General features: G+C 56.4%; 1 protein-coding gene across 2 annotated transcripts; it reads left to right on the forward strand.

Moving 5' to 3' along the window:
- Nucleotides 1-1173: 1173 nt before the first annotated feature.
- On the forward strand, nt 1174-13589 carry DUSP7 (dual specificity phosphatase 7; the record flags this gene model as incomplete). Of its 2 annotated transcripts, XR_013811128.1 has the most annotated exons (4): nt 1174-1690; nt 3177-3611; nt 6407-6829; nt 13558-13589. XR_013811128.1 is itself a non-coding variant. In XM_079713358.1 (3 exons), the coding sequence occupies 3 exons, from the start codon at nt 1174-1176 to the stop codon at nt 6712-6714; spliced, it is 1260 nt and encodes a 419-aa protein (XP_079569484.1). In that variant the 3' UTR covers nt 6715-8454. The 2 variants fall into 2 exon arrangements, 1 of the variants encoding a protein (XP_079569484.1); XM_079713358.1 differs by lacking the exon at nt 13558-13589 and having other exon boundaries at nt 6407-8454.
- Nucleotides 13590-24581: the final 10992 nt, after the last annotated feature.

The raw sequence follows: 24581 nt of genomic DNA on the forward strand, positions 1-24581 counted from the left end.
CTCCGCCTAGGCAGCCTGCGAGCCGATACACAGCGCTCGCTGAGACCCCGCCCACTTCCCGCGCTGGGTGGAACTTTCGGCGGGCCCCGCCTTCCTCTCTCCGCCCCACCGTCTCCTTCGGCCGCGATTGGCCACCTGCGTGGCGCACTCCCGCCTACCACGGAAGTTGATTGGTGCGTTGGGAGGTGGGAGGAGGAGAGCCGATTAAAGAGGATCCCCCCAGCACCCGCTCCTGTGGAAAAGTCACGTGGCGCTTCACTCGGCGCCTGTCACCACCCCGCTTGTGAAGCTTCCTTAAAGGGCCCGCTCTCTCTTCCCAGGTCCTTTCAGGATTTCTTCACTGAAAGGAGGGTGGAGGGTGGCACGGCCTTGGGCCGTCCTACTCCGCCAGTCGCCTAGATGCTGATCTCCCCTCAGGCCTGCTGGGGTGAGACTACCTTCAGGTCTTCAAGCGTGTAGCCCTCATTGGGAGTATGCAAGTTGCCAGAAACGGTGACCGCCTAAGCACAGGTCATGGCACGTAGTAGGCGTTCAACTTCCATTTGTTGAATGAACTCGCTGAGAATGAATGAATGGAGTTGACAGGAGGAGGGGGCTTTGGCTCAGCCTGATCGCCCCTTCCCTCCGCCCCATCCCCGGGGAAACTCCGCTTCCGTGAACGTAGGAAGGGGATGCCACGCGCAGGACGCCCCCAGGGCAGCCCTTCAGGGTAGGGCACAGAAGAGCTGGGAGCGCGGGATAGGGGACGCGAGAGGGTCTTGGCCGGGCCCCCAGGCGAGCATAATCAGTTCTGGGCCAGGCGAGACGGCGGCAGCGCTGAGGCGGGGCGAAGGCCGGGGCGCAGATCTCCGGGCGCACGGGACCGCTCGCGCACCCGCGTACCCCGTGGGGAGGGCGGCGGAGTACGGCGCCTTTAAGCTCGGGCGCCGGCCCCGCGGCCCCGCCCCCCGGAGGACGCCTCGGCGCGCGGCCGTCCCAGACGCCGTTTAATTGGGGCTGTCAGGCCGCGGCGCGCGCGGAGGGCCGGGCGGGACGGAGGCCGGGAGGCCGGGGCGGCGGGCGTGCAGCTCGGCGGGAGGCGGGCGCCCGGAGACGCGGCTGGGGCCCGCGCGGCCGGGGCGCCGTCCCAGGGCAGGGCTGCCCGGCCCCGGCCCCGGGCCGCCCGCGCTCCTCATGAAAAACCAGCTCCGCGGCCCCCCAGCGCGGGCGCACATGTCGGCCTCGGGGGCGTCGGCGGCTGGGGGCACCGGGGCGGGGTCGGAGCCCGGTGCGGGGTCTGGTTCCGGCGCCGGTACCGGGGCAGGCGCGGCGGCGGGTGCGGGGGCCATGCCTTGCAAGAGCGCCGAGTGGCTGCAGGAGGAGCTGGAGGCGCGCGGCGGCGCGTCCCTGCTGCTGCTCGACTGCCGGCCGCACGAGCTCTTCGAGTCGTCGCACATCGAGACGGCCATCAACCTGGCCATCCCGGGCCTCATGCTGCGCCGCTTGCGCAAGGGCAACCTGCCCATCCGCTCCATCATCCCCAACCACGCCGACAAGGAGCGTTTCGCTACGCGCTGCAAGGCGGCCACCGTGTTGCTCTACGACGAGGCCACGGCCGAGTGGCAACCAGAGCCTGGCGCTCCCGCTTCGGTGCTTGGCCTTCTCCTGCAAAAGCTGCGCGACGACGGCTGCCAGGCCTACTACCTCCAAGGTGAGGGCAGCGCCGAGACCCTGTCTGGGATTGGGGCTCTCCCGCGGCTCCCGGGTGCCCCAGCCGGAGGCCGCTTTCTCTCCCCGTGTCCAGCCTGCCCGGCCGGCGCCACGTCGCCCCCGGCCCGCATTCTCCTCTCCCGGGCGTCCGGCCCCAGCTGTGCGGGTTTAGGCTGACACGCGGGCCTCCTCTACACCCCTTTCTGGGCACGATCTAAGTGGGTCGAACAAACTTCTCCCTGCCTGGGCTTTCCTTTTTTCGTGTTGTTGGGGCCATGGCAGCTCCTAGGTTCCCCGTGAGCCCCTCAAAGGAGGGAGGGTCCCCTCCTGGGCACCCAAGTTCAGCTCCTACAGCCTGGAATGCGTGTTCCTGGAAGGCCACGGTTAGGACAGGAGCTTTTCATAATCGTCCCCGCCCCCGCCAGGGAATAGGGATCATTTGGGTTGGGGGACTCCGGGCATCCCCGCGTGGGTCTCATCACTTGGGAATCGCCGCCTCTTGGAGGCGCTTGAGGCAGGGCTGTAAGCAGTGTTCCTTGCCCCAGCTCTGGTTTTCTGGGACCCCCAAGTCCTTAGCCTGCCACCCCAGAGATTGTGGAAGGGGGAGGCAGCGCTGGGAGGCGAGTGGCTGCAGCCGGTGTTTCCAATTAACATTCCAAAATGGCCTCTTGCTGGCAGCGGGGCGGGCAGGCGGGAGGGGAGAGGAGGCCTGCGGCACCCTCGGGCGCAGGGCCCATCCTTAGCTGCAAGGCGCTCCCCATTTCTTGTCCCTGTAAAGCCCCCAGCAGCCTCTCCTTCTGTGGGTCCAAGGCTTGGGGGAGACCTTGTGTTATAAGGGGGTGGGTTCTGGAGAGGTGGAATTGGGATCCCTTTTATGAACTTGCCCCTGCCGTGGGAAAGAGTCAGCAGATACCTTCACACTACTTCCCGTGTGGCTGAGAGTGGGGCTCAAACACCCGATTCCCAGTCAGGGGGCCCAGGCCCTCTCTGCCTCTAGCTGACCCAGATGCAGCTCTGGCCCCTGCGGTCTCATCTATAAGAGGGGTTTGCAAACCCACAGGTGTTGGCCTGAGATGGGGTTGTTTGGTCTCCTTTACCGCTTAGCAGTTACTGAGCACCCATGGGTGCCAGGTGTGCATGGGAGCTGTGGAAGAGGAATGAGCTGGAGTCTGTCCTCAAGTGCCCTAAAGCTGGTTGTATGGGTGGGGCCCTGAAGCCCTATGGGTAAGGGTATGGAGCTCAGGCGTGTTACTTTATCACCTGGGGCCTCAGTTTCCCCATCTGTGAAGTGGGTCGTAGGATAGTTGTGGAGAAGACAGGAGGAGGTACATGTGTAAATATGTAGCACCGCCCTTGTTGTCCATTGTTGGTGTTACGGTGCTTGCCGTGGGGAACCCTGGCTGCTGTTGGTCTTGTGCAGCCTGTTTGGTCTGGGGGCACTGGCATCGTCAGTCTCTCATCCAGGCCCTATCTCATCCTGGCCACAGGTGGTTTCAACAAGTTCCAGACAGAGTACTCAGAACACTGCGAGACCAACGTGGACAGCTCGTCCTCACCGAGCGGCTCACCGCCCACCTCAGTGCTGGGTTTGGGGGGCCTACGCATCAGCTCTGACTGCTCAGATGGTGAGTCGGACAGAGAGCTGCCCAGCAGTGCCACCGAGTCAGACGGCAGCCCTGTGCCATCCAGCCAACCGGCCTTCCCTGTCCAGATCCTGCCCTACCTCTACCTCGGCTGCGCCAAGGACTCCACCAACCTGGATGTGCTCGGCAAGTACGGCATCAAGTATATCCTCAACGTCACGCCCAACCTGCCCAATGCCTTCGAGCACGGGGGCGAGTTCACCTACAAGCAGATCCCCATCTCTGACCACTGGAGCCAGAACCTCTCCCAGTTCTTCCCTGAGGCCATCAGCTTCATCGGTAAGTGCTGCTGCGCTTCGGGCAGGGTGGGTGGGCTTGCGCATCAAGGTGCGTATGGGACTCTGGGTGTTGCCCGTGCCTGGCTGGGTATCTCTGGGCCTGTCAAGACCTGTGTGTGCCCTGCATGTGCCAGCGTGTGCCCATGGGTGTACCCAGGCCCTCGGTGAGTCACCAAGGCCCTCGGGGCCTGAGCAGTCCCCCGACTCCCAGGCTCCCCGCAGCTGTTGGAGCCTCGTGGACTCTGCTGTCCAGCTTGGGTTTTTCTGGCTGCGCTGTTTCGGGCTCAGCAAGCTGAAACATCCCAGCACTCAGACCTCCCACGGGTCTTGCTTGCTTTGCGTCACGCCTCAGTGCACATGTCTCTTTAGGGGCTGTCACGGAGTCTCTTTGGGCTTTACTGTGTACCTGAGGGGGCTAAAGTGTGGCCTGGAGCCAGAGGCCTACCTCAAACTGGCAGCTGTTGGAACGTGATGACCCAAAGGGCCTCGGCGGGGCCTCAGATGCTCCCGGCAGCCTGTGGGGCTTGCTTGGCATATAGGGGGTATTCAGAGAGTATGGGGAGAGGCTGAGGAAGCCCTCCCCAGAGTAGTGTGTTCTGCTGTCTGGCTTAGCGCCCTCTGAGCCCCCTGCATCCGCAGCCTCAGCTGACTCGGGTTCCTTATCTTTGACCTCCCATCCTGCTTTCTCCTTGGCCAGCTGGAGGCTGTTTAGATGGCAGGTCGTCTTTGGGTTCAGCTCTCACCCAGGATTCAGGAAGGGGATACAAGATCAGGGTGAATGTAAACCCTGGGCTCTCCGAGCCTGGTGACCCAGCGTTCTGTCCAGCCTCCGGTGGCAGGGAGGGGGTGGCCCGGCAGTCTTTTCCCTCTGGCGGCTATGTCCAGTGGAGGGCGTTTTGGTGTCAGCTGGGCTGGGCTCACGTTAATAACAGGAAGTGGGAGGCTTCCCCGCCTCATCCGCTTACTGGGAACCAAAAGTAGGTGCCTGGCTGGGAGGAAGGAAGGAAGCTGAGGCCTGGGGGAGGGGCTGTGTCGGGGGCTATCCAGAGCTTCCCAGCTCTGCTTGGGAGGACATGGCCCAGAGGGCTATGGGTGCCGCCTCAGCATTCGTGCTCTCCCCAGTGAAGAGGGGGGTTAAGAGGGGGCCCCCGGATTTCCCAGGGCTGAGCCTGGTTTGTAGGTGTTTTTATCCTTCTTGGAGGTCCCTTTACATCTGGGGAGGGGGACAGAACAGGGTGTAGAGGTGGGAGGAACCATACTCCCTTTTTGACAAGTGAAGGAATTGAAGCCCAAGCATCCCATAGACTCAGTGGGGCAGGATGAAGCACCAGCACCCCCAAGGCTCAGCCACACCCTTAGAGGGCTAAAAATAAAGCCAGCGGAAGTGGTTTTACTCTGGATCACCCAGGAGTGGGTTTGGGGACCAGGCCTTCCCCTTATCTTGATGTGTCACCACTGAAGGCTTGTCTCCACTATCTCCTTCTCCTGCCCCAAATCTAAAGGTCAGACAACGTGGTTCCACGTGAATCAATGACATCGGTCTCTTCCCCCGCTGGTCTGGCCCCCAGTTGGTCCCCGAGTCTGGATTAAGCACCTACTGCATACTTTGCCCTGGGAACCCTCATGTGGGCTTAGGGAAGGGAAGTCCTGCCAGGCCAGAGGCAGTGAGCGCCATATGAGGAACAATTTGTGAACCTGTGGCATTTTGTAGGAGTGCATCTTGAAGGAGTGTACCTGGCTCCCAGTGAGCTCAGGCGGGGACCTTGGGAACCTCCGGCGTACCTCTTGTTAATCTGTGCCCCTGGCACAGCTATGGCACGGAGATGCAGCTGTGCTCGGGTCTAGGGGAGGAGAGATTACAGGACTGAGTTGGCCGGTGGCTCAACCGGTATTTGAGCTCCTACTGCGTGTCAGGCGTAGGAGTCTGAGCACCGCACTGGGGGAATCTGGGAGGAGCGGTGGAGGGGAGAGTTGCAGAACTTTGTTGGCTGTGGTGGGAGATGTCGCTGGCACATGGGCCAGGGAAAGGTCTAGTAAGTGGGCTGGGTAGGCCCCACATAAGCAAACCCCACTCGTGAAACTAGGCGCGGCCCTGGTCCCAGTCCCTGGCTATTCCGGAGCAGGACTAAGGCCCCGGGGACTGGCTGGGCCCAGGGCAGAGTTGAGTGCTGCCCGCCGTTCCCTTGTGGAGGAGCCTCCATGAGGCCTGCTTCCAAGGAGGCTCTCGGGGGCACCCATGGAAGCTGCCGCAGGAGAGCAAGCTCAGCCCTGAGCCCCAGGTCGTGGGCTAGCAGGGGGTGAGTGCTACGAGTTAGGAGGAGCCTTTGTGTGACCTTGTGCTCGTCATTTGGTCTCTGTGCCTGTGTCCTCATTTATAAAATTAGCTTGGTAGCCATGGTGCAGATGACCTGAGAGGATGCAGGTGACACCTTGGCATGTAGTAGCACACGGTTATAGCAGCAGTAGGACTAGCAGTGATCACAGTGTTTGTGGCGCCCTCCCTTGGCTCACGTCCTTCTGAGAGCACTGTGAGTAAGCAGGCCCTCTGACAGAAGGTCGAGGTGCAGGAATGTCCAGGGACTTGGAGCTACTGTATGGCAGAGCCCTCTCCATAGTCATGCTCTTGACCTCGACCCCAAGTTGCTGTCCCACCCACCTGGGACTTCACCAGGTCACTCGAGAGTCGGGAGGCACCAGCCAGTCACCATGCTGCCCCCAGCCCCACCCGTGCCCCAGCACCCCCTGCGGTGGCTCCCTGGAGGAGGTGCTGCCCTGACCCGTGCCTATGTGTTTCAGACGAGGCCCGCTCCAAGAAGTGCGGTGTCCTGGTGCACTGCCTGGCAGGCATCAGCCGCTCGGTGACGGTCACAGTGGCCTACCTGATGCAGAAGATGAACCTGTCGCTCAATGATGCCTATGACTTTGTCAAGAGGAAAAAGTCCAACATCTCACCCAACTTCAACTTTATGGGGCAGCTGCTGGACTTCGAGCGGACGCTGGGGCTGAGCAGCCCGTGTGACAACCACACCCCCAGCGAGCAGCTCTACTTCTCCACGCCCACCAACCACAACCTGTTCCCACTCAACACGCTCGAGTCCACGTGAGGCCGGGGGCACGGGGCAACGGGCCAGCCCCTCCCGGGCCTCCACAGGGCCCGCAGGGAGGGCCCACGCCTGCTGCCTCTGGCGTGAGGAACCCGGACATCGCCTGTGCCCAAAGGTGAGCGTCCCTCACCATCCCGGGGAGGGTGCGGCCCACAGCCAGGCCTCCCCTGGCAGGACTTTCCGGAGGGGCCCTCAGCTCTCAGACATGTGGCTTTGGGAGTCCAGCGGGGCCTCGTCCTTGTCCCAGGACACTCCTTTCTGCTGATGGCCCAGCCAGTTTGGCTATTTTTTTTTTAAAGACACATCCATGGACCTGAGTTTACTTTTTATTTTTGGCAGGTAAATCCGAGCTCCCTGGAGCAGAGAGAGTGTTCAAGCTCTTCTTGATTTTTCTTTTTTAATGAAAAGTGTTATTTTCAGGCTACATGCAACAGTGGATTGTATAAACCAGTATTTCATCCCTTTCTTGATCCTGCGAGAGAGAGAGAGAGAGAAGTGTTATCAGTTTGTTTTTCTTCTTATTTCAAAAAGCAATTCTTGGGTTTTTGTTTTTAATGGAAAAGACAAACCCCGCGTTGATCTTGACCAAAAGCGTTTTGCACATGTGTGAAGCCTCCGTTTCCGCAGCGGCCCTTAAAGGGGTGGTTTGCTGCTCTCGCCAGCTTTGGACTCCCAGGCCTGCCCACACCTCCCACCTCGGCCCAGCCCGACCTGGCGCTGCATTTGCCTGTGATGACTGCCGCGAGTGGTGAGTGGTGGGCTGGACAGGTGGCCTTTGCATTCTCTGCCCACCCAACTGCCCTTCTGGTGGTCCCTGCCAACTGCCCCAGGCAGCAGAGGGAGGCCCTGCCGCTGTCCTGCTGGAGGTGGGGCCACAGGGGGCTGCCATGCAGTAGCATTAACCCTCTGGGCTCAGCCCCGAGGGGGGCCTGGGCCCCAGGCCCTTTTTATATGTACCCACTACTTCTGTCTCTTCCTCTGTTTGTAGCTGAGGGTGCAGGCCCAGTGGCTCGGGGGGGCGCCCAGCCCTGCCTCCCCCAGGTCTCTTCCCTCACCCTGGTTGTTGCTTTGGTTCAGCTGCCACTCCCAGCCCCCTCGACCCGTGAAAGCCTGCCCTGTGCTCATCTTGCCCCTGCCTTCTATTAAGAAACTCGCAGCCATTTCAATCCCAGGGCAGGGGTGGGCAGCGAGGATGGACAAGGAAAGGGGTGTGAAGCTCTGTCCATCCCTCCACCCCCATATCCACAGAACAAAGCCACGGATTCCGTTATCCTCCTCCAGTTTTGTTCCTTCTCCAACCTCAGTTCTCCCAGGTGTCAGGACTGCATGGGGCCCGGGGTGGGGTGAGCAGTCGGGCTGGGGTCCCTGAGCGAGCCAGCACTCAGCATGTGAGCAAGGCCACGGAAACTCTGCCCCCACTGCATCTTACCTCACAGGGGTGGTTTTCAGGGATTCTTTAAGGCAGCAGATTAAAATCTTGCCACAGTCAAGAAATTGACAAAAAGCTTCCATGCTGTACATGGTTCTCTCTCTTTTTTACCTTTAAAAAGAAAAACCCAGAAAGATGCGTCAGATTTGTGTAAATGAGGGTATGCCAAGAGGGTGGCCAGTTTTGCTTTATGAACTTATGAAGGAAAATTTGTGACCCTACATATATATACACACACATACATATATATATCCCGATCCAGCAACGGGACTTTGTTTATATTGCAAATAAATATTATTTTTTCTTTAAAACGAGTTGTGTCTGATAAGGGCCAGGGGTGGAGGCAGTGAGGAGGGGCACTGTGGCCAGTATCCCAGTGCCTGCTCTGCGAGAGGCAGCAGCCTGATCCTGCCTGGGGCCTGTTGGGCACTTGCTTTGACTGGTCGGAGGTGCCCAAAGCTGGGAGGAGCGGCTGGGGTGTGGGCATTTCCCCAGCCCCTCAGGCGCAGGCAGGCAGGGGCATCTGGGCTTTCTCCATGTGCTTTGGCCCACTGGTTGACAGATCAAGGCTTGGAGAGGTTCTATGGACCAAGGTTACAGAACTGAGCCTCTGCTCGCCCAGAACCGCCCAAGGCTGTCCACTTGGACATTGCCCAGACTGCCCAAGCGCTCCAGGCTCCTGACCTGCCCCCCTGCGGCCCCGGCACCCTGACCCTTTCTCTTGCTACTCTTGTGGACGGGACATGGGGTGTGCATTTATCAACCTCCCTCCTTCCCCCTCTGTCCCTGGGGTGCCTATAGGACGTGAAGCCTGGTCAGTGAGCAGGTCAGCCCTGCTTTGCTCCTCAGGAGCTGGGTGGCCTCAGACAGGTCCCTCAGCCTCCCTGAGCCTCAGTATCCATTTCTGTACAGTGGAGCCAGTCACACCCAAATACCCAGTGCTTTTCACATTCGGGCATGATGAACACCTGATGTTCATTTCCTGGTCTGGGCCTGCAGGGAGGGCTAGGCTGTGCCCAGCTTCTCCAGAGCAGATGAGCGTCAGCCCTCCATGCAGGCCCCTCTGGAGGCGTAAGGCCAGGCCCTGGGGGGAGCAGGGGGCAGGCAAGGGTCCTGGAGAAGAATGATGGCCGTGGCCTGGGGAGCGAGGCCCCCAGTGGGCCCCACAGCCCCATGTTACAGATGGGGAAACGGAAGCTACGCAGGGGCTTCACCTCTGGCTGGACTGAGTGAGCCCCGGTCATGAACTTAGGGGGACCTGGGTGCTGACTCCATTTCCCCATCTCTGCCTCTCCCCTGGCTTTATCCCTTCTGCTGTGACCAGCACTGGCCTGGCCCTGGGTGGCAGGTAGGTGGGCAGGGCTGGAGAAGCGAGAGCAGTTCAGCCCCTTCCCCAGCACTCCCCTTGGGGCCATCTAGGCTCTGCCATCTCCGTCCCTGCCCCATCTCTCGCCGTGAGTTACGTCCAGCCGGAACAGTCACACCCTCACGCGTATGAGGAGGGCTAGGTGGGCTCGAATCCCAGCTGTGTGGCTGCCAGCTCCTCAGCCCTCTCACTCAGCCTTCCCATCTCTAGAATGGGGGACACTGCAGTGCGGCCAGGGAGGGGGAGGAAGGGGGTTCTCACAGTGTCGGCAAAGGGGCGGGGGCTGCTTTGGCTCTTGGGCTCCCTCAGGGCCCTGGTCCTTCTGTGCCAGGGGCGGGCAAGGGGGTGGGGGCCTGAGCAGGCAGAGACTGGACCTTTGTTCCCTCGCTGCCCTCGGCCAGGGCTGGGGAAGCCCGCGGGTGCTGGGTGGGGGGCTGGGCCCTCGACAGGCCGAGTAAGTGCCTGGCAGTGCCACCGTGCCCAAGCACAGGCTCGGGGGTGGGAGCAGCAGTCTCCTCCTGAGCCGGCCCCTCCAACCAAGCACGGAGGGGCTTTACCTCCTATGCAACCTTAGGCCAGGTGGCCTCTGACCCTCGGTGTCCTCGTCTGTAGAAACTCCCACCTCACTACCATGCCTGGCTGAGGTTCCCTGCAGCTTCCTTCTGGTGGGGGCAGAGGGATAGGTCATGGCTGGGTGGCTGGGGCCCTGGGTCCTTGCTCTGACCTTGGTCTAGGTCATGCTAGACTGCTGTCCCCACCCCGGGTCCCAGGTTCCTGCCTCATGGTCCCTCACTCTGAGCTCCTGTTATTCCACCTTGTTTTGGCCGTGCTGTCCCCACCATGGGCCCTGTCCGTCCCAGGCCATCTTTGGCTGAGGCCTTGCATGCCAGTGGAGCTCGAGGACACCTGGCTCTCGGCTGCATCTGCTTCGTCTCTGTGCCCTCAGTCCCATCTCTTTTCTCCTGACCCTCTTTTTGCCTCCCTTTGGGTCTGTCTCCATCTCAGCCCAGGCCCCCAGGACCCCCTCATCTACTTCTTAGCCACTTCTTACTTAGCATTCTCATGGGAGGAGGATCTGAACCACTCATTCAGTCACTCACTCACTTGCACATTCATCCAGCAGCCATTTCCTGTGCCGACTGGGCTGTCCCGGGAGTGGGAACGTGCCCGAGGGAAGTTCAGTGATGTCAGACTGGGTGGCAGGATAATGGGGCCCTCAACTTGTCCTCTGATAAATGAATCAGGTGCAACAGCAAGAGTGACTAAGGCTGGACACGAGAAAGAACTTGTAGCACTGTGGAGGAGTCACCCTGGAGGAGGTCTGACAAGGACACCACAAAAGAGATGAACATTTCCCTAGAGTGGTCCTGCTCCGAGCCTGGGGGAGGGGGGAGGCTGCCCTCAGGAGAGGGGCCACCTCCACAGAACCCCTCCCCAGAGTACAAACACAGTCATCCCTGATGAATGGGGCAGGGCGGGGGCAGGCAGCAAGCCGGTGCTGGAACCTGCTCCCACCCCTGCTGCCGCCACCACCTGGCACACGCAGGCCTGCCCCCGGATAGTATGTGTGCAGTGGGCAGACCCTCTGCCTCAGCACGGATGTGGCCGGGAACACCGGCACCCACACCCAAACCCTTAACAGAAGCCAGAGACGCTGAGTAGAAGCAAGGCCTCCCCACCCTGCTGCCCTGAGACTTTTCACCCAGGTCCTGCCTCCCCCATCAGGCTGGGAGCCTTCTCCCTCTGGCCGCATGAAGGACCAGATACATCAGCGCACACACACTGCCCCCTCATTCCTCAGACAAGACAAGCCCAAGCAGGTCTCACGGCGATGGAGGAGCCGCCCGCCTCTGACTCCAGCCTCCTCTCATCAGGGTGTGGCCCGGTGAGGTCATCCCTTCCCAGGCAAGGCCATTAAAGACCATCATTAGCAACTCCCCAGAGGTAAGATGAGGCCTCAGCCCCATTGTCTCTGGCTGGGCCAGATGAGCCCTGACAGGCAACAGGGGACTCCAGCCCCTGCCAAACCCCCTTTGCTCAGGAAGGCAGCCCCCTTCCCAGGTCTGCTTCGTCGCATACCTCCAGGGGGCATCATCTACCCTGTGGCTTCTGTGCATCTGTAGGATCTCCATCCGCCCCTCTACATCCACACCTCCTCCTCCAGTCCCAGGGCCCTTCCATCCCTGCTGCAAGCAAAGAGGGGCCGCAGCCCCTTCTCCAGGGCTGGATGGGCCAGGAGGGGGTGGAAGGGTGTGGTCCAGAGGACAGGGGAGCCCCTAAAGAGCTTTAAGCCCATGGCTGGCAAGGTATAGTTGTCACTAGAAAGATCCCCCAGAACGTAAGTTGGTGCAGCCACTGTGGAAAACAGTATGGAGGTTCCTCAGAAAACTAAAAATAGAACTACCATATGATCCAGCATTCCCACTCCTGGGCATATATCCAGACAAAACTAGAATTCAAAAAGATACATGCAACCCTATGTTCATAGCAGCACTATTCACAACAGCCAAGACATAGAAACAACCTAAATGTCCAACAACAGATGAATGGATAAAGCAGATGTGGTACATATACACAATGGAATACTACTCAGTCATAAAAAAGAATGAAATAATGTCATTTGCAGCGACATGGACACAACTAGAGATTATCACACTAAACGAAGTAATTCAGACAAAGAAAGACAAATACCATATGGTATCACTTATATGTGGAATCTAAGATATGACACAAATGAACCTATCTATGAAACAGAATCACGGACATAGAGAACAGACTGGTGGTTGCCAAGGGGGAGGGGGTTGGAGGAAGGATGGAGTGGGAGTTTGGGGTTAGCAGATGTAAGCTTTTATACAGAGAGCGGATAAACAACAGGTCCTACTGTATAGCACAAAGAACTGTATTCAATATCCTATGATAAACCATAATAGAAAAGAATATTTAAAAAAAGAATGTATATATAACTGAATCACTTTGCTGTACAGCAGAAATTAACATAGTATAAATCAACAATGCTTCAATTTTAAAACTATTAATTAAAATATTAAAAAACACTAGTTTCTGAGTGGAGAATAGGCTGAGGGGCAAGTGTTCAGGACAGGGGACATTGAGGAGGCTAGCATGGTCACAGTGGGTGGTGGGGACTGGACCATTGTAGCATGGGAGGAGAGGCAGAGAGAAGGACACAACCGCAGGACCAGCAGCACTTGAGCCTCATGGGAGGCAGGACCCATGGTGCGAACACAGGGTCCCAGTGTAACTTAGCAGGACCCTATGGGGCCTTCCTGGGACAGACTCCTCCTCCATATCCTCTGCTGTAGCCCCTCTCTGAAGTACCCAGATAGCTTTGCACAGTGGCAGTATCGTAGCCAATGAGGTTTATCCGAGGCGCAATTATCGCTAATTGAAGTACCCAGATAATGGTATCCGATGCACATTTCTTGAGTTGTTTTACAGATATGAAAACCATGACCTGGCTACTGTAAACAGAGCTGCAGTGAACACTGTGGTACATGATTCTTTTTGAACTTTGGTTTTCTCAGGGTATATGCCCAGGAGTGGGATTGCTGGGTCGTATGGTAGTTCTATTTTTAGTTTTTTAAGGAACCTCCATACTGTTCTCCATAGTGGCTGTATCAATTTACATTCCCACCAACAGTGCGAGTCCCTCTGGCTTTACATGATGAACTCATTTAATCCTCCCTGCAGCCCTAGGAGGGGGGTGCTGATTGTCCCCAGTGGGCAGACGAGGAAAGCAAGTTGAGAAGGGTCTGCACTGGGGTCTGGGTGCACGCCTGGCTGACTCTGGAATCCTTGCTCTTGTCATAGTGAAGAACAAATATGCCTCCATATTGGACCTGCTTCTTTTACTCTAACCTTTGTCTTCTATTACTTTTGCTATAAGTTAAGAATGTTGCCTGTAGCCTGAAATATACAGGACGGCCCATTCTCAAGGCTCTGACTTTCAAAGGTATAGCACTTTTCCATTCATGTAGAGATTAAAGGTTGCAAAACAGGGAATAACATTTGTCTTGTTGGAGGTTTACAGGAACATCATGACCCGGGCTAAGTGGACAGACGCAAGAAGGATTCTGACACCAAGAAGTTTGCACCAACCAACCACACCCCCTCCCCCTTTTAACATGAAAGAAGCCTGAATTCCAACTCTGGTAAGGTGGTTCTTTGGGACATTAGTCCGCCATCTTTTCAGTATGCTGGCTTTCTCAATAAAGTCATTATTCCTTGCCCCAACAACTTGTCTCTCAATTTACTGGCCTGTCATGCAGTGAGCAGTACAAGCTTGGACTCAGTAACACTCTCAAATATCCCAGGCATGAGAGGTCCATGGTGGCTTTGGGGTCTTTGACCCCTCCCAATCCCAACACCACCTGGGCTCCCACTGGTGCCAACCCTAGGAGCAGCATCTTGAGGGAGGGAGCCTGTAACCCCCTTTCTGAAGGGATTACAATGCATCTGTGGGTTCCCTGGGCCAGGCTGGGCAGGGGAGGCAGAGGAGGAGAGTTGGCATCACCTCGGGAGGCTTGTGAGGGTGTGTTGAGTCCAGGCTGTCCCAGAGTGCAAAGGCTGGAGGGGCAGAGACTCAGGGACACCCAATTCTAAAAGGTAAGGTGTCAGGGAGGCTTCCCAGAGAAGGGGACATCTTGTGGTAAAGATGGAGCTTCTGCTGTTCCTGCCTCCAGGCCTTTGCCCCTGCTATTTCCTCCCCTTGAATGCTCTTCATCACCCACCGCTCCCTTCAAATGGCTACCTCTGCCTACTCTTTCCCTGAGCTTGGCTCAAATGCCTCCTCCTCCAGGAAGCCCTCCAAGCCTCTTCCCCTAGCTGAGGTTCTGGCACCTCCTCTGGCTCCCATGGCCCTCTGTGCAGCCCCAGTCCCTGGAGGCTTTGCTTGTTAGGATGCTGGGTCCAGCTGGGCATCATCATCCCTCTGGCCACTGTCTGAGGTACCTCTGGGAACTTGCCCAGCTCTGGATGTCAGGCCTGCGTGACCTGTGCACACAGAGATGTTGCATGTGTCCCCAGAGTACACGTCCTCACGTGTCCAGATGTTGCTGATTCTGCACCTGCCTCTGGAGATGCTGAGGAGGTGGGACTGACAGGATCTCTGGCCTCTGCAGCCCCTGTTCTCTCTGCCTCTGTGCCCACCATGGTCGCCTGCCCTCCCCTCTAGTTTCAGCCAGAGCTCCTGTTTATAAATATCTGCCACCACGTCGGCTAAGTGGAGGGGTCTGGAGGCCACGCTAATTGATTAATTAAACCCTCTCGGTTAATTAGCTCCGTCCCTCCAGGGAAAAAAGCCTAGAACTGGAGCCAAAGCCTCCTCTGGGCTGGGGGAGGGTTTAATTAGCCTGGGTCAGGCTGAGCCTGATGCCAGCTGCTGGGGGCAGTGGAGAGCCGGGGAGGAATTCTGGGCACTGGAGCCAGCGGGGCCACCTGGGGTGGGGATAAGGGGCCTCCAGCTTGGGCCTGAACCAGCCATTGATCACCCTGCCCAGCCTCCTGGCTCTTCACCTGAGCCCCAGAGGCCAGGGGCAGTTGGACCCAGAGAAGGAGGGGAGAGGTGCACCGGAGCGGGCAGGACCTGTGGGAGCAAAGCAGTGGAGGCTGATCCCGGGAAGATAAAAGGGCCTTTACTTGGTTAGCATCAGGGCCTCTCACCCTTGGCTGCTATAGCATAGTGAGGGCCTTGAATGCCAGCACAAGAGCTGAAACTTTCTCTGGATGTGGGAGGACAGGCAGGTTTGAAGGCAAGGAGGGACCTGATCAGGTTTGGGTTTTGGAAAGATCGTGGGCTGGGGTGGGGGATGGATTGCTCAGGCGAGAATGGATTAGAGGGGCAGGAAAGGGGTGGGAGCTGGCAAAGAGGGAGCTTCAGGTGTCCAGAGAGAGTGGAGGTCCATCAGGTGTGGGGTCTTGTGGGGAGGTAGGTCTAGCCTGGGTGTTAGCAGACTAGCTAATGCTGTGTGGCCTAGGGCCACCCAGTTCCCTTCTCTGGGCTTCTCTCCCCTAATCTGCAAGGTTCGGGGAGGGGTCCCCGAAGGCCAGAGCCTTGGGATGTGAAATCAGGCATGTTTCCTCGCCCCAGGACAAAACACCTGCTTTACCCGCAAGCTCTCCTGGCACCCAGGCATCCTGCCCAGCAGGGCTCACGTGCATGAAGAGCAGAGCCCAGCCCCCAACACTGTAACATGATGGTTCCAGACCAGAGGAGAGAGGGGGAGAGGGAGGGCAGGGAGGGGGACACCTTTGCTGGGTACCTGTGGCTCCGGAAGGCCCCAGGGAGGGAGCTGGCCATGGGTAGGAGGCCGGGAGCCCAGGACACCATGACCGCCACAGCAGCAGGCAGGGCTGCAGCCTTGGCAGGAAGCCGACCCTGGGCCGGTCCTCCAGCTCCCTGAGTGGCTGCCCAAGTGGGAACAATGACCCTTTCACGTCACGCCTCCTCCAGTCACAGAAACTTTGGCGCCGTGGGACAAAGGGGCCATTTCATCATTGTTGGGCTGCATCAACAGCCCGCCGGCCTGAGCCCTGCTGCCCCCACCCAGCCCAGGCCCAGGCAGGGAGGCCGGCTGCCCAGCCCGGCCAGAGCCCAGCACTTTCTCCCGGTTCGGCCCAGCCACATCCATCCGGAGACCCTCCTCGCCTTCCTTACCTTTTGAGCTCAGCAAAAGCTGGGCCAGAGCCACGCTCTAAGGACCTACGAGGACAGCAGGCTCTGCCCCCGTCCTTCCCCTCCTGAGTCCTGGTCTTCCTATCTGTGGGAAGGGGGCTGGGTGAGATGATCTGCTACCCTGACCCTGAGGGGTAAAACTTTCCACTGCTGCTCCTGCCCTCAGCCAGCGCCGGCCCCTAGTGAGAGCACCGAAGTGGGGAGGAGCCCCTGGCCCATGGGGTGGGGAAAGCAGAGGAGGTCTCTTGGTCTGAGTCCTCTTCAGGCCTCTGCTTGGCCTCTGCTCGCAGTGACCTTCTGTGGTGGAAGCTAGCTGAAGGCCACTTCTGTTCATCCTTGAGCTAGCTTCCCCCGGCAAGAGCACTTGGCCAAGAGGCCAGGGGGGCCAGGGCTCTACCCAGGGCAGACTCTCCCCACACACAGCCCTGTCTTCTGCCTCCTCCTGTTAGGGACTGGGGAATTGGAGCCCTGAGCCGGCAGGCTTCCTCCCTTCTCCACTTGGCCAGCGTTTCCTGGGGCTTCCTAAGAGGGAAAGCAGTGGAGCCTTAGGGAAGAGGTCCCAGTCTGGGGATCAAGACAGAAACTGCACCTCCTACCCCCTGAGGTCAGAGCTGTCTCAGAGAGAAGCCCGAGAATCCAGACATCAGGGGCCCCAGGCACAGCCTCGGAAGCAGGGCTGTGGGACAGGGTGGTGGCCTCGTGGCGGGTGCCCACAGGCAGCCATGGTATTGGTAACTCATCCCCCAGTGGAGTGCAGGGGGGCTCCAGTTGCTGGGGGCCACCAGGGGGGGGGGCAGGTAGCGCAGCCAAGGCCAGGGGGCTTGGGGGGTCACCCCTGGGGACTTGAATAAACCATTCAAGCAGCCAGTCTGGGACTGGAATGCCCCTTCTGCTCAAGGAGGAGATAGGCTCTACCCTGGTGGGCTCCTTCCCCAGGACCCAAGAGTGGGACAAACTGGGAGGGTGGGTTCCTGATGCTGGGGCGGGAGAAAGTCAGGGGCACGTGGGTACCACAGTTTTCCCCACTCCACAGATGAGAACCCTGAGACTCAGGGTGAAGTGACCAGTCTAAGCCACACAGCAGGTGATCGGCAGAGCCTCAGCAACTGGGGAGGAGGGAACCGGAGTCTGGGGCTGGTCACCACCAGGGTCTGGTCTCCAGGTGATCCTACTTGGGTGCTGGGCAACAGGCTGGCTGTCGAGGGCAGATACTGTGTGTATGGCTGCAGGGGACCTGCAGGGCCGGGCCTGCTCCCTGGTTTCTACAGCTGCTTGTCCGCCCAACCCTGCCCCACCGGGCCCGGCGGCACTGCACACACACTGCCCATTTGCCCTGCCTCACTTCCTCTGACTAAGACTAAAGAATCACCCCTTCAGAGGACTGGAGCCTGGCACCCGGCAGCAGGAAATGCCTGGCCCCGCCCTCCCCAGAGCCTGCCCGCCCTGCACACCACCCACCCCAGTCTAGACTCCCAGGAATATGTGGGGGTGGGGCCACTGCCCTGGGTAGAGGCTGCCAGGCTCAGTCTGGGAGTAGAAGGGGATGTTCTCCCTCCCAAACCTGGCCAAGGGCCCCTTCTGTCCCAGCTGCCCATCTTGTTGATCTCCAGCCTCAGAATCCCTGGTCCCCCAGCCCACTCAAGCCCAGGACCCTGGGAGGGGCTTAAGAGCTGAGCCCCTGCTATAACTCCAGACCGAGACCTGGGCTCTGATCAGTTTCAACCTCCTTCGATTCCAAGGCAGCCTCTGAACTGTGTCCCTCCAGGGAACAGAGGTTGAGGCTGCCTCTAGATGCCTGAGGACAGAAGTGGGAGCCTGGCCTGATGACACTGAGGGTTCCTAGGATCCCTAAATGATCTGCTGCAGCTGCCATCAGGGTAAGGCGGGGGTCGGGGGGATGGGGCTTCAGGCAACTTCTGGCTCTAGGTGGGGTCGCAGCTCCAACACAGCCCCCAGTCTCCAGGCTCTGCCCCAGGCTCAGGCCCCAGCAGTGGTCAGCACCTGCCCCAGCTGGGCCTGTACTAAGCTACTGAGGCTCAAGGGAGAGGCACAGCTGCCCGAGTGTTCCTCAGCAGGGCTGGGAGGCTGAGGCTCTGGATTCTGGCCCCAAAGGGCAGCGGGCCTGCAGCTAGGTTTCTGCACCCTCTGGACCCCAGTCTCCCAGCTGCTCACACTGGCTGGACTCACTGAGGGCTGCTCCCAGTTCAGACACCCCAAGTTCTTGTATAACACCTGCTAGGCCAGACATACTATGGTTTATTAGTCAACAGGCCCCCAAATAGTCACCTCATCTGACTCAAGGGTTCTGGGAGGGGACTCCACTCTGTCCTCAGCCTCTGACCTCCCATGAAGGGTCACTCTGAGGAGGACACACAACGTTCTGATAGCACCATCCCTCGGCCCCAAGACTCCTGAGAGCCTCCATGTAGGTGTGCACCCACTGCTGCCCTGGGCTCGGTGAGTGGCTCTAAGCTGTGTGATCCAGGGCCAGCTCTGTCCTCTCTGGGCCTCAGCTGCCACCTCTACACCATGAGTCCATTCCCTCCTTGGGGGCTGTGGCCAGGATCAGAGATGTCTCATGAACCATAGCTCTGGTAACAGCTGAGCCAGGGTGGGTATCACATACAGCCACGTCCCAGTGGGGTGAGTTCTGTGGCCCAGCAGAGTCTGGCTTTGCAGACTGGTTTGCAGTCCCACCTTCAGAAGTGGGGAGTCCCACCCTCACTTCTCTGAGCCTCACTCAGTGGGGATAATAGAGATACCTGTCTCACCAGGTGTGGGAGCGACTTGTCTGAGCCACCAGGCCCCCGGGGAGAACAGGAGCAGCAGCTGTTATTGGGTGTGCCCGCTGGGCAGGGCAGGGAGCGGGGGGAGCTCCCAGACACCCTCAGAGCCGCTGGCCCTGGGCTGGGAGTGGATTCCAAGGACCTCACCCCACTGGGGTAAGGCCCCCGGGATGCACTTTCAGGCGCTGCCCAAGCAGCCACACTGCAGGGTGTGCCCCAGCCGGAGGAGGACCGAGGGGGTGGAAGTGCTGCCTCAAAGGTGGTGACCCTGCAGGTGGGTGCGAGGAGCAGGGTGCTGGGCCACTCTGCCCCGGGGCTGGGTCTCAGGGGACAGAGGGCAGACAGAGAGGAAGGGGGTGTGGGCAAGCCCTCAGGAAGGTGGTCTCAGGCCTCTCTCCTCTGACAGTACGACTCTGAATGCTGCTATCTGAGCCTGAACTCTGCGTTGGGAGGAGTCCTAGGGCCTCAGCCAGCGGCCAGTGGGCTCAGCCACGCTCCCCCGCCAAGGAGAATTCTGCCTCCTGGGTATCTGGGGCCAGTAGTGACCCCTGCTCAAAGCTGAAGACCTCACACAAGCTCTCCAAACTCCTCTACCAGGTTCCCATTTTACTGTGAGTGTGGAAACTGAGGCCCAGAGAAGTTTATAACTTGGGCGTGGGGAGGGACCGCCCACACCCCAGTCCTTGCCTGGGCAGGACTGATGGAACTGGAGTGCTTCGTTCTGGGATCAGGCTCAGCCCCAGGGAGGCTTCAGGACAAGGACTCTCCCTTCTGTTCCCAGCCAGCTGCCTCCTACCTGGCCTAGCATTGCCTCTTCTGGGAAGCCGCCCCTCCCCAGACTGACGTAAGTACCTTTGCTGTGCCCACTACCCCCTAACCAGTGCTGTGAGGGTTTGTCTACCTGTTGGGGCCCCCATGAGACTACAGGAGGGCAGGGCTGGCTTGCCTACCCCTGAGTCCCCGCAGAGGGATGGGTGAGGCTTGATGTGTGTACAGGTGAGTCCTTCTATCTCAGGGGGATTCCAGAGGGCTTTGTCCCAGGCCACAAGTATAACGGCTTCCAGAGTAGGGCTGGGTCACAAGTATAACTGCCTCACAACCCGCCAAGGACGTGGACCTGGAGATGCTTTCTGAAGGCCTTTTACCTGCTTATGTTAAAAGGCCTAAAAATATGCATAACCTTCAACCCGGCAGTCCTGTTCCTGGGAATTTGCCCTAAGGAAATCACCACTTGAAGGAAAGGAGAAGCAGTTAGTCTCTAATTTGCTCTGTGGTCTTAGGAGAGTTGCTTTCTGGACCTCAGTTTCCCCGACTGTACAACGAAGGGCTGCAAACATACAGCCATCACACGTCATCTGTCCCATGTTCCACCAATGGCAGACATGGCCAGCTGATCACAGAATTCTTCAGTGGTCTAAATCCTGTGTCTTCAGGCTTCCCTGGTGGCGCAGTGGTTAAGAATCCACCTGCCAATGCAGGGGACACGGGTTCGAGCCGTGGTCCGGGAAGATCCCACACGCCGCAGAGCAACTAAGCCCGTGCACCACAACTACTGAACCCGCGTGCCACAACTACTGAAGCCTGCACACCTAGAGCCCGTGCTCCGCAACGAGAAGCCACTGCAATGAGAAGCCCACACACCACAATAAAGAGCAGCCCCTGCTTACCGCAACTAGAAGAAATCCCACGCACAGCAACGAAGACCCAAAGCAGCCAAAAATTAAATCAATCAATCAATCAATGAATCCTGTGTCTTCTAACGGGCTCCACATGACCCCTACCAATGGAGCAGAATCCCCCTCTTATTTACAGGATAGTCCCTCCAGTGCCCTGTAGCTGGGGTGACCTGCGAGGTCTAGAAGCATCTGGCGGACTCAGTAGACCAGGCCTTCTCTGGGGCTAGCTCTGCAAGCTATGAGAAGAAAACTGTCCTTCCGGAAGCTGCCTCTCTCATGCTCAAAACTTAATTCTGCAACACCCCCTTGAGGGGGTCTATCCACTGAAGTACCTAGCTCGTCATGACATCCTAACCAAAAATGTAGGCAACTACAAACACCCCAAAGAACTCCCCATTAGGATGCATATTAGCTAACTGGGGTGAATTTAGACAGGATGGTTTAAGAAAAAAGAAATTAATTTTCTTTTGCAATACTCCATGGCCCCAGTACAAACTGGGGGATCAAGAGATCTGGCCAGAAAATGGGTCACTGAATTACCATACCATCTTAGGACTTCCCTGGTGGTCTAGCGGGGAAGACTCCGCATTCCCAATGCAGGGGGCCCAGGTTCAATCCCTGGTCAGGGAACCAGATCCCGTATGCCGCAACTAAAAGCCCACATGCCGCAACTAAAAATCCGTCATGCTGCAACTAAAGATCCCGCATGCCACAACTAAAAGATCCTGAGTGCCGCAACTAAGACCCAGCACAGCCAAATAAATAAATATTTAAAAAACAAAACAAAACAAAACAATACCATCTTGCAGCTGGATGTATTTTGTAAAAGGAATGGTAAATGGGGTGAAGTCCCACACATCCAAATGGTCACGACCCTATTCCAAGATCTAAAAAACTCCTGCTGGGTGTGCCTGGCTCACACCCCTTCAAAGTGCTTTATTTCCCCCACAGGAGTTCGATGTTTTAAATGATTCCCTTATGAGTCTACCTCCTCGAGGTCCACAACCAGGAACTCCTACCCACCCCACCCCCCAGTTCTGAGAGGGGACATTTTCCAGACCATCTGCCCCAAGCGCCCCTCCTGGGCTGCTGGAAATCCCACCACTTTATCCCTCTAGCTTTGCCCTGTCCTCCATTACTGGAGGTGAGTCCTGCCAGTACTACATGAAGCAGGGCTACCTACCAGCCTCCAAATACCAAACTCTGTCCATTAAGGGAAGTGCCAGCTGGTGGTGGAGGAACAATCAGAGTCCACGTCCCTTTTCCTATGGCTGACCTAGCTACTTGCAAAGAGAAATTTGGACGTTTTTCCAAAGGACACCAGTTGGTTCGTAGAGGAATTCACCAAGCTGACAATGTTCTATGAACTTACCTGGGGGGACACACAGGTCCTCCTTTCTACCTGCTGCACCTTTGGAAAGCCGGATCCTTGGTGCAGCCTGGGCACATGCCAACAAACTGGCAGCCCCAAATCAAGGATATATAATCTACCTTACGGAGGGGACGCAATCCCTGACCGAGATTCCCACTGAGACTACCAACAGGGAGGTAGAGGGCTTGAACACAGGAACCACATGATAACTTGCTTCATAGAAGGGATGAAAAGGTGTGTTGTTAAGACTGAAGAACAACACAGGAAGTAACACATGGAAAAAATGAAAAACTGGCGCTCTTCCAGGGCGGTTTGGTGGAGGCCTTTAGAAAGTATACCAATATTAATCCCGACTCCCCTGAAGGGCAAGTCCTAGTAAATACCCATTTTATCACTCAATCTGCCCCAGACATTAGGAGAAAATTACAGAAGGCAGCTATGGGACCCCAAAAATTCTCAACAAAATATTAGCAAACCGAATCCAACAACACATAAAAAAGATCATACACCACGACCAAGTGGGTTCATCCCAAGTTCACAAGGATGCTTCAACATATGCAAATCAATGTAATACACCACATAAACAAACAAACAAAGACAAAAACCACATGATCATCTCAATAGATGCAGACAGAGCATTTGACAAAATTCAACATCCATTCATGATAAAAACTCTTACCATATTGCGTATAAAGGGAACACATCTCAATATAATAAAAGCTATTTATGACAAACCCACAGCCGATATAATACTAAATGGTGCAAAGCTGATAGCCTTCCTGCTAAAATCTGGCACAAGACAGGGATTCCCACTCTCACCACTTCTATTTAACATAGTATTGGAAGTCCTAGCCACAGCAATCAGACAAAAAAAGAAATAAATGTACCCAGTTGGGAAAGGAAGAGATAAAATTGGCATTACATGCAGATGATATGATACTATATATAGAAAACTCTAGAGACTCCACACAAAAACTACTAGAACTTATAAACGAATTCAACAAGGTAGCAGGATACAAGATTAACATTCAGAATCAGTTGCATTTCTTTACACCAACAATGAAACACTAGAAAGGGAATGTAGTGCTCGCTACGGCAGCATATATACTAAAATCGGAACGATACAGAGAAGATTAGCATGGCCCCTGCGCAAGGATGACATGTAAATTCGTGAAGCATTCCATATTTTTAAGAGAAATTAAGGAAACACTCCCATTTACCACTGCAACAAAAAGAATAAAATACCTAGGAATAAACCTACCTAAGGAGACAAAAGACCTGTACGCAGAAATCTATAAGACACTGATGAAAGAAATTAAAGATGATACAAACAGATGGAGAGATATACCATGCTCTTGGATTGGAAGAATCAACATTGTGAAAATGACTATACTACCCAAAGCAATCTACCGATTCAATGCAATCCCTATCAAACTACCAATGGCATTTTTCACAGAACTAGAACAAAAAATTGCACACTTTGTATGGAAACACAAGAGACCCCAAATAACCAAAGCAATCTTGAGAAAGAAAAACGGAGCTGGAGGAATCAGGCTCCCAGACTTCAGACTATACTATAAAGCTACAGTAACTAAGACAGTATGGTACTGGCACAAAAACAGAAATATAGATCAATGGAACAGGATAGAAAGCCCAGAGATAAACCCATGCACATATGGTCACCTTATCATTGATAAAGGAGGCAAGAATGTACAGTGGAGAAAGGACAGCCTCTTCAATAAGTGGTGCTGGGAAAACTGGACAGCTACATGTAAAAGAATGAAATTAGAACACTTCTTGACACCATACACAAAAATAAACTCAAAATGGATTAAAGACCTAAATGTAAGGCCAGATATTATAAAACTCTTAGAGGAAAACATAGGCAGAACACTCTATGACATAAATCACAGCAAGATCCTTTTTGACCCACCTCCTAGAGAAATGGAAATAAAAACAAAAATAAACAAATGGGACCTAATTAAACTTAAAAGCTTTTGCACAGCAAAGGAAACCATAAACAAGAAGAAAAGACAACCCTCAGAATGGGAGAAAATATTTGCAAACGAAGCAACTGACAAAGGATTAATCTCCAAAATATACAAGCAGCTCATGCAGTTCAATATCAAAAAAACAAACAACCCAATCCAAAAATGGGCAGAAGACCTAAATAGACATTTCTCCAAAGAAGATATACAGATTGCCAACAAACACATGAAAGGATGCTCAACATCACTAATCATTAGAGAAATGCAAATCAAAACCACAATGAGGTATCACCTCACACCGGTCAGAATGGCCATCATCAAAAAATCTAGAAATAATAAATGCTGGAGAGGGTGTGGAGAAAAGGGAACCCTCTTGCATTGTTGGTGGGGATGTGAATTGATACAGCCACTATGGAGAACAGTACGGAGGTTCCTTAAAAAACTAAAAATAGGGCTTCCCTGGTGGCGCAGTGGTTGAGAGTCCGCCTGCCGATGCAGGGGACACTGGTTCGTGCCCCGGTCTGGGAAGATCCCACATGCCGCGGAGCAGCTGGGCCCG

Source organism: Hyperoodon ampullatus, assembly GCF_949752795.1.
Source record: "Hyperoodon ampullatus genome assembly, chromosome: 10".
NCBI lineage: Eukaryota > Metazoa > Chordata > Mammalia > Artiodactyla > Ziphiidae > Hyperoodon > Hyperoodon ampullatus.